This window comes from Alexandromys fortis, unplaced genomic scaffold (genome assembly GCF_014885135.2).
Source record: "Alexandromys fortis isolate MF-2015 unplaced genomic scaffold, M_Fortis_MF-2015_v1.1 scaffold_70, whole genome shotgun sequence".
Taxonomy (NCBI): Eukaryota; Metazoa; Chordata; class Mammalia; order Rodentia; family Cricetidae; genus Alexandromys; species Alexandromys fortis.
The window spans coordinates 7017421-7027613 of NW_026067955.1; the positions used below are offsets into that span (position 1 = coordinate 7017421).

Consider the following 10193-nt stretch of genomic DNA (forward strand, 5'->3'; position numbering starts at 1 on the left):
GAGCCAAGCGTTTGCTCTCAGGTTAACTTCTGCTGTCTCTCCCCTCTCCCACTCCCCACCATCCTGTGGAGCTTGGGCCGGGTTTTGCATTCATGCTTGTGTTTTAAAGCAGGCTTAATTAGGCAGTTCATAGGGCATGCATCATCGGCCATCCCCTGCCCGCGGTGCGCTGAGATGGAAGGGAACTTTTTCCGCCCCACCAGTTTCATAAACTGATGCTCTGGGGGACGGGAAGACTTGGGAGGTTTTCTCCCCCTAGGTATGGGCCTCTGCAACAAGCAGTTCAGGGTTGTCCCTAGTAAAGGACAGGCCTGGCCAGGAGCTGAGAAGCATGGACTAGAAGGCCTGAAATCTTTCATCCTCTGGTCACCCAACACAAGCTAGATCCGGCTCGGCTAGCCCCAGCAGGCCCAGCAGTCACCAGGAGCGGAGGTTTCCTGGGACAAGTCCCTCAGCATCAGCTCTGGCTAGCTAGAATTCCATCTCGTCCTGCAGGATTTTTTTTTTCTTTTACCACATAGCTTGAAGAGCAGGAAAGATGAAACATTAACTAATTTGGCTCTTTTTTTTTTTTCATTTCCCACTTGCCAGATGCTGAGTTTTATGTTGGTTACTGGTCTCGTGATCAGAGAGCCACAGAAGCGAACTAGTTTTGCGTGTGTGTATGTGTGTGTGTGTGTGTGTGTGTGTGTGTGTGAGAGAGAGAGAGAGAGAGAGAGAGAGAGAGAGAGAGAGAAAATTCAAGGTAAAGGAAATAATCATCTTTTAAAATCGTTTTAAAAATAATTTTTATTTTATATGCATTGGTGTTTTTCCTGCATGCATGTTTGGATGAGGGCATCCGATCCCCTGGAACAGGAGCTAAAGAAAGCTGTAAGCTGCTATGTGGGTGCTGGGAAGTGAACCCAGGTCCTCTAGAAGAGCAGCTGGTGCTCTTAACTGTTGAGCCATCTCTCCAGCCCCAACTTTTTAAGATACTGTACTATTTCTAAAGGCACAAAAATATATTATCTGCTGGTAACAGTACTGAAAATGGAGACACAGAATATTTAAAAAAAAAAACTCTTCAATGATAAAGATTTAAAATTTTGCAGTCTGTTTGAATGGTTGAGTGTATATATATAAGTGCACATTGTACCTGTGTGTGTTTGTGTGTGTGTGTATACACCAGAAGTCAACTCTAGATGACATTCCTCACTTTGCCCTATGAGCAGGGTCTCTCACTGGCCTAGGTCATGAAGTAGGTTAGGCTGGCTGGTCAGCGAGTCTCAGGGAGAACTCGTGAATGGGCCTCTTCAGGGGTAGGACAGGCATACCTCCATATCTGGGGAATAAACTCATGTCCCAGCACTTTACTGACTGAGCCATCTTCCCCACCTTGAGTTTTCCTTTATTACCTACTGTCCCCAGTGCAGAATGCCTGGAGCCTCGATGCTACTTCTCATCTGAAGGATCCGCACCAGGTCAAGGGCTGGGTCCTAATACTTTTGTTAAAAATGTGTATGCATAGGTGTGTGTCTCCATGTAGGTATGTATACACTGGAGTTGGAATCACTGACAATTCTGAGCTACCTGACGTGGGTGCCAGGAACCAAACTGCTACATCTATATAAGTTAGCATCCTGAATTTTCAGAAAGGGTAGGAAAGGCGAGTGACTTCTACCTTGTGAAGCCGCTCAGTACCTGTCACACCCTTGCCACGCCCTCAGATCTAGCCTTTCCACGGAAGCACTCAAAGGCAGCCTTCCTGTGGTGGCTGCTATAGAAAAAGATCTCTCTCCTAGATCTCTCCCAGCCTCTAACACCACCTCAAGCCATGGAGGGATCCTGGATGGTATCTGGAGTCCCAGTTCGAGATGAGCCTCCAGCAACAGCCAGCAGTATCAGAGGTCATCATCTTTTTCTATAGAGAGCAACCATCTTCAGCCATGGGAGCCTCATGCTTGCTCAGCTCTGCAGAGTAGCAAAAAGGAGCAGCCGTGGGCAACGTGAAGGAGATGACTAGGCGCCCGCTGCTTGCCTTCAGACCACCTACATTCTGTTCCCCTTCCATGTTCGGGGCAAGGTTTTTGCAACTCTGTTTCTTTTTTCCACACCATTTAAAACAATAAGAAGAGAGCCAGCCACAGTGATACAAGTCTGTAATTCCAGCAAGCAGAAGGCTGAGGCAGGAGGATGAAGAGTTTAAAGCAAAGGCAGCCTAGACTCTATAAGGAGATCCTGTCTCAATCAATCAATCAAATTAGTAGACGCCATTCTTATCTCTTATGCTAAGATGGAGTTCTGTGAGCCCCAACAAGGGTCGTGTTTGCTTTCTTGGACTCAGGTGTCCCACCTGTGAAGTAATGGGATACCTGTTAGCTTCTAAACAGTCACTCTCCAGAGCCTTTCTGTTTTTCCCCAAGCTGACTGAAAGTTCCTCTAGCAATGATCCTGTCACTGGTTATGAACTTTTGACTTTTTCTTTCTCTAATGGAGAGAAGCATCTTCTATAGGTATGACTGACTTGACTCAGGAGATACTGAGGCCGGCCTACTATGGCAGGAAGATGGGGAAGCCATAGCCTGAGCTGCAGCTGCCCTGGGTTGGTGTCTCAGCCCTGCAGCTCCTCGGCTAGGAGTCTCCCTCTCCTCACTCAGCTGACTCCTCCTCATCTACCACAAGACCATGACCCCTCTAGTTCCCAAAGAAGTAAACAAAGCTCCCTGTGCACAAGGCACACAATCAGCGCTACTCAGCCACTGCCTCCAATACCCTTGAGGGACAGCCCTTGCTCCATTAGCCATGGATCAAACTCCTCAAGCAACTCTGGAGTGGATGTATTTCTGACCTCACTGGGGATGAAGAGCTGAAAGGAACCTGGGGTGAGCCCCTGCATCCATGACCCTGGAAAGTAACCTTCCAAGCCAGAGTTCACATACTCCAGAGAGGATGCTTCAACCATAAACTTAAGTCTTTGTGGTCAACTGGGAATGTTCTAGCACCCATACCATGCCAATGGACTCTGGAGGCCTGGGCCTCACAGTAACTGGGGTCATAAAGTTGCTGTGTTGGAACTCTTAAGGCTAGCTCACTGCTACTGGAACACCACAGACTACATCCCTGCTCTAAATCCATTGGGAAGAGCCCAGGACCTAGGGCATCTGTTTTTAAATACTATTTAATTGGTGTGTGTGTGTGCAAGTGGGTGTGTGTGCACGCACACACACACACCCATCCAAGGGCAAGCAAGTGCCCTTGAAGACCAGAAGAGGGCATTGGATTCCCTGGAGTTACAGGCAGTTGGGAAGCACCTAGTGTAGGTGCTGGGAATTGAACCCACATCCTCTGCAAGAGCAGCAAGTGCTCTCAGCTCATGAACCATCTCTCCAGCCCCTCATCTGCTTTTAAAACTGCATGAGTGCACCCAGATCATGAGCTGACACTTAGATTATATAGAAAACACATCTTGCCATTTGCAGGGGACTTATCTGAAACGACACACCATCTCCACTAAGTTTCCTCGGAGACAGCTAGGGTACCTGTCTACCTGTCCAGGTGGGGGACAAGGACAGATACAACTCAACAAAGACACCATGCCCAGTCTGCCTGTCACACTCCCAGTTAACACACTAGTGGACGATAACCCAAGGATGGGAGAGGAAGGGAGGAAAAGAGACCCAGAAATTCCAACCCACCTCCAAAGAGCAGCTTAAGTCAGAACCCATTCATCTCCCACAGGCCCATGTTTAAGGGTCATATAGAGGTTAACGAGGAGCCTGGAATTTGAAGATGTAAATAGTCTCCCTCTACAGCATCCCAACCGTGGGAGTGTTTGTAAAACTTCGCCCTGTTTGAAAGCACCCAATTCAGCCCACCCCCTCCAGGGGAGGGCACACTTACCCAGTGGCTTGTACTGGTCACGAGGAGACAGCCGAGAATAGGGGGGTGGCGGTGATTCTGGAAGACAGGATACAGCATGTCACACCTGGTGTTCCACGTGCTTTTAACTATTAGTTTCCTCAAATAATAAACTCTGACCCCAGGAAGTTTTCCATGCCTTCCACCGTCTCTGCTGCTCCCTCGGGCTCTGCCCCTACTTGCGCCACCTATGTTTTGTGAGCTCCAGAGAGTTCCCTCACCTCTCTGAGACGATTTCCTCAACTATAAAACAGGGGTGATAATCATAGACCTCTTGGTTTTGCCAGAAGGGCAAAAGATAGCATGTGCGAAATGCTTAGCACAGCTTTTGGTCACATCCCATAAACAGCATCTTTATTATCGTTACAACTAGGAAAACACCCGTGCAGTAGTCAGCGCCCGGGCTGCCAGATCATATACAGGAGGCTCAGCTCTGTTTGCATTTGGGCTAAACACCGAGTATGGTCTCTTGGTCTAAGCACAGGCCTTAGAATAGCTGGGATATACTTAAGCTGAAATTTTGTGTTGCTTGTTTGAAAGGAAAACTGAATGGGCAATCCTAAATTTTTATTTGCTAAGCTCAACAAGCCAGCTCAGAGTTCAGAAGGCCCAAACACGGAAACATCGTTGGGAAGAGGGGGGCAGGGAAGAGAGCTGGTTAGATAGACTTAGGATGGAAAGAAGCTGCTGCCAAGATTAAGGATCTGAGTTTGATCCCCAGAACCCACATGGTAGAAGGGGAGGACAGACGGCCTCAAGTTGTCCTCTTTTCTTCACAAGTATCTCATGCCACGCATGCGCCCCCACTACATACATGATAGCAACAATAAATTTGAAAAATTGTTTCATCCACACGAGAACCACCATTCCTGGGTGTGGGGTGACAGCAGGGTTACTGGGGCCCTGAATCCATTCCCGTTCTAAGCCAGTTCCTTCCAGACCCCGGCCTCAAGTCTCTCCTTTTGTCAAGGCCAGGGGTGGGTCCCAGTCTTGCAGCTCAGACTCCTGATTCCTGATTGTCTACAGTGTTTTCCTTTGGGCTGCCTTTCATTTGCCTAAAATACTCCTCTTTCAAAACATATACTTTGCCTTCAGAGGAGTTTCTTAGGCTCTGCTTTACCGGGAAGTAACAATTTGCTAAACTAAGTAACAATCTGGGTGAATGAAATGACTCTCCATTTTCTGTAAATGAAACTGAACCCCATCAGATCGCAAGCTAAAACAAACTCCACAGTAATAAAGGGGTAATAACTATTATTAGGTGGGTATCAGGAATGACACAGGGGTAATGAGTGTTTTCGCAATTATAATAAGGCACCATTAGTTTCAGGAGCATTAGCTATGTGTGCTCCATACACCCAAAGGAGGCTCCCCTCTCCTGCCAACCTGTCCTCTGCAGCCAGAGTGGCTTCCCCAAAGTCAAGGCTGAGTCTAGAGCAGGGACTGTCTGTGGACGGAGGCCAGAGGACAGGTCAAACATGACAAAACCACTGGAGACCTGAACATTTACTCTGTGCCAGATACTTCGAAATTTCTGTATTGCTTCAAATTCTTTTTCTTTTTAAAGGTTTACTTATTTATTTCATGTGCCTTGGTGTTTTGCCTGCATGCATGTCTGTGGGAGGCCAGCAGAAGCCCTGGGAACTGGAGTCACAGACACTTTGTGAGCTGCCATGTGGTGCTGGGAATTGAATCCGGGTCCTCTGGAAGATCAGCCAGCGCTCTTAACTGATGGGCAGTCTCTCCGGCCCCATCTCTAATTCTTACGGACCTCAGGAACATGATGGTTAGTCATGCTCATCACACACCTGTTTCAATTTAATCTTTTCTCAGGGATTAAAAAAAAAACACAAGATGGTATCCACGTTCCCGTTTTGCAGATGGGCAAACTGACTGGCTCCTGCCACCAAAGACAATCACGGCAGAGCTGGGATTTGGGCTCAGGCCTGACTTTGGCCTCACTGGGCCCTCTGCACTCAGTGTTCTTTTAATGTTTCCAGGCAAAGACAAAAAGAGTGGGAGAAAGGAGCTGAGAGTCTAAGGGACCTACCAGTGACCTCAAACCAGACACAGGGAGGAAGACTAAACACTTTGAGTTAGAGTTTGAATTCATCCTCAGCCCCAGAGGCCAGACCTGAGAGAGGTCCAGTAGGCCAGCATGGACAGGTCTGGAGCTCTGTGGGAGAGGGACTGAGTCTGGGGAGTGGAAGTGACTCCCTGGGAAACTGGCTGTGGAGCCAGAACCAGAGCCATGTCTGGTGCCCACCCTCTGTTACAACCCCTGAAACCCAGGGCATGGCTAGACATCTGCCCTCACACCTGTCTCCAGCAACAGAAGTAGTAGCTAGAGTGTAATAAGCAACTGTTACCAATCCCAACCTTCCCCACCCAACACCTCTTTCTCTGAATTTTTTTATACAGTATCTCATATAGCCCAGGCTGGCCCTGAATTCAGTATAAACCAAGAATGACCCTGAACTACTAATCCTCTTGTCTCTACCTCCTGAACACACTGCACGCATATCCCTGGCCATCCCCGGGGTCCTTACAGGGACTCTGAAATGCTCATCTTGTTTCCCCTTCTGAAGTACCCACTACCCACAGTCACACCTGGGGAGAGGTTCCTAGCATCGTCAGTGAGACAGAAAGAAAACAGATGTCAGGACGGCAGATATGCAGCCAGAGAAAGACAGCTAAGCTTCTGGAAGGGACTTAGTCTAACCACAGATCCTTCTAGAAAGTAAAAAGTATAAGACTTATAGTAACCAGCCCAGAATACAGAGCTCTAGCATGTCAAAGGTCAAAAGCTGTGGGAGGCTTGGCCAAACTCAACCCCCCTTTTATTTTGGCTCTGAAACAAGGTCTCAATGCATAGCTCAAGCTAGCCTCAAACACATCAGGCATCCTCCTGCCTCTGCCTCCTGTGCACTGGGATTGGGATGACAGGCCTGCACCACCAAGGAAGCTCTCAACTCCTTTGTTATTGATGAGACACCTCACCTCCAGTCAGTAAAGGACTGCCCAAGGCCATGCTGGAAGGCAACTACATACGTCATCCCTGTCTCATCTCATCCCTGTCGCTGTTGGAAAACAAGACCAGGTAATCTTAAATGGGGAGGGGGGAAGGCGGACTCAAAGATCACAAGACCCTTTTAAAGTATACAGTCTAGTTATTTGGGGGTACATTCAAAGAGTTGCATGACCATCACCATGATATAACCATAGATCTTCAGCATTACAGAAACAAAAAAACCCCACCTGTCCTCATTAGCAGTCACTTCCTATATTCCAACCCTAAACCCCAGGCAACCACTAATCTACCCTTTGTCTCTACGGATTTGCCTCGTTTGGAAGTCTCATGTTCATAAGATCATACACTATATGGCCTTTTGTGTCTGTTTCTTTTGTTCAGCACAGTGTTCTCCAGGCCCATCCATGCCTTGGCATGTGTGAGCACTTCACCCTTTTTTACGGCTGGATGGTATTCCATTGTGCGGCTCCATCACACTTTGTCTATCCATTCACCGCTAATGGACATTTGGGTTGGTTCCACATTTCGCTGTTATGAATGATGTGCTGTGAACAATACCAATAATTCTTACCTGTCGTTCCCTCTCCCCTCCTACTCAGCCTCCAGGATTTAGGAGAATGGACCCATAGGACACTTTTCAGGCAGGCTAGGTGAGCCCTCCACTGGGTAAGACACAGACAGGATCAGAGAGAATCTTCAGGTTGGCCCCTAGCTCTCCACCCACTGTCTAGAAGATGTTCTAGCCCTTGTTAAGAGTTATGCTGATTAACCAGGCAGTGGTGGTGTGCACCTTTAATCCCAGCACCTGGAAGACAGAGGCAGGTGGATCTCAGTGCGATCAAGGCCAGCATGGTCTACAGAAATAGTTCCAGGACAGCTAGGGTTGTTACTCAGAGCAACCCTGTCTCGAAAAACCAAAATAAATAAATAAATAAGATTTCTGTTGATTTGGAAATTTACACACTGTAAACTCTAATGGAGCCTTTCCAGTCTCTGTAGGATCCTCTGAGAGAACTAACTGGTCATGAGAAAAAGATAAAGACATCAGAAACGCCAAGCTCCTCAGACCTCCAGCACCGAGGCATGGACTAGAAGAATCTCCCCTAACTTCCTCCAAAAATTGAGTAGTCAGCCAGGAGCCAACAGCGCAGCCCAGCCCCCCTCTGGTCAGCCCTCAGGGGCTACCTAGCCTTCTGGGATCTAGACCTTCATCTCCAGCCAGAAGGAAGCTCACAGCCTCTCTCGGAGCCTGGGAGCCTGGCGGGAGTTTCCATGTGACATTACTTTCCACCCATCTTTGTAGGGCAGCTCTGCTGTAGGACAAGCCCACACGCTTGCCGGGGCCTCCGACTTTTTTCCCCTCCCAAGAAATGACAGGCAGGCGGGCGTGGAGGGGGCCTTCTGGGTGCCTGTTTCTTCTTCCCTCAGAACCTAAAGGCTCCAACCCCAAGCCTCGGGATCGGGAGGACAGAAAAGGAGCTCCTGGCGCTTTAAGGCCGAAGGAGCCTAACTGCCCAGATTCCCCCAGCAGCCAGATAAACAGCGCAGCCGGCTGGCGCCAGCAAGAGGCAAACTGGGCATTATCACTGCTTCCTCACCTCCAAGAGAGGAGCGGGGAGCCGACAGACAGGCCGAGGGGCCGCGAGGGGGCGGGGTGGGGCCGGGAAGCCCAACTTGAAATTGATCTCATTTCAAAGGGATAATGCCAGGCCAAATAAAAGGAAAAACTTTCTGGCCCATTCTAATTCCTCCAGGCCTGGCCTGGGAACCCTGTGTTTTCCTAGGCAGCCTCCTCCAGCCCTTTAGAAGTTCTCTCTCTCTTTCCCGGGCACAATTTGGATAATAGTAATTTACTGAATATAATTACAGAAAGAAAAAAAAAAAAGTAGGGAAGCAAAGAGCAGGAGATTCATTCCAGAGTTAATGGATACTTGCAGGAGAAAGGAACTCTATAAACAGGTCAGAGCTATGATTAAGGTATTTCTCCACATTTCCGTCCACATAGGCACCCACCAAGCTTCAGCGCTGTCTTTTGCCCTAAACAGAAAGGCCCAGGAAAGACAGCTACCAGAGACCCCAGACTATCACGCACTGAGCCTGGTACTCGGGGCAAGGCCTCTGTGCAGGACACCAGTTTCTAAGACAAAACCCAGGGGGCCTAGAACCTGCCTGGAACCTCTTCACCTCAGTTCTGGCTAACCCAGAACTTTACAGATGGGAGGAGGCCAGGGCCATCAACTTCCCAAGCTCAGAACAAAAGGGGGACCATACTTCCCACGTGTCTTCACACTGGGAATCCTTGAGGGTGGAGGCCGGGCGCGAATGACTGGTGCTGGGTGTTCCCATGCACTTTACTCTAGTTGTGTGCGCGAACAGACAGTCTGTCTGTCTGCCTGCCTGCTTGCCCCATGCCCCAGCCCTCATCCCTGAGCTGGAAAGTTGGGAGGAGCGGTCTCCTTATCAGGACGCGCTCGGCTGAACCCCTGCTATGTGCCCGCCCATTTCGAGGAGCCAGGCTGGCGGCCAGCCCCGGGGGCGGAGTGCGCAGCAAAGGGCTTCCCCAGTCCCCAGTCCCAGGGAAAGCAAGAGGGTCAACCGGGCTTACTGGAAACTCTTGCTTCTTTCCCACAACCACAGTCCTCAAAGGTGCCCCCGGCTGGATGACTAGAGCCCTCCCTAGGTTCGGGTTAGCAGAGGCAGGGAACAGATTCATCTTGCATGCCCCCCACATCCCTAACCAGGGGAAGGTGCCTCATGGGGGAAGTGGGGAATTAGGTTCCAATACTCAGTACAGTTGAAAATGTCTCTGGAGCCTTCACACACACACACACACACACACACACACACACACACTCATCCAAGGTCACTGTACAGAGCCTAGGTCCCGATTCTATAGTTCATCAGGCCCCTCTCAACTTCCCCCTGGCCAAGCAGGGCCAATTCTTAGGGCAAAGACTAGAAACTAAGTGGGGTTCGATCCTAAGGCCTCCTGCTTTTTGCTCCTCCTTATCCGGTCCACCCACCTGAGCTAGCCCTCCTAAGGTCCACCCCCTTCTCTGAGGCTGCTCCAGGTTAAAGGCGTGGCACTCCCAGAGGTGATCCAGTTACAGGCACACCCACAGCCCTCCCGGTGCCTCAGACCACTGACCTAGCCCCACCCCCTCACCTCCTTCCCACTTCTCACCTCCCAGGAGGATTTCTTGACAGCATGAATCTCTCTCTCTCTCTCTCTCTCTCTCTCTCTCTCTCTCTCTCTCTCTCT

General features: G+C 49.5%; 1 protein-coding gene across 1 annotated transcript in view; it reads right to left on the minus strand.

Moving 5' to 3' along the window:
• The window catches only part of Smad6 (SMAD family member 6), a 72018-nt gene that overhangs the window by 59383 nt on the left and 2442 nt on the right, over nt 1–10193 (minus strand). Inside the window, exon 2 of the mRNA XM_050151943.1 lies at nt 3883–3939. Coding sequence (XP_050007900.1) covers nt 3883–3939 — 57 coding nt within the window. The remainder of the gene's footprint in view (nt 1–3882; nt 3940–10193) is intronic.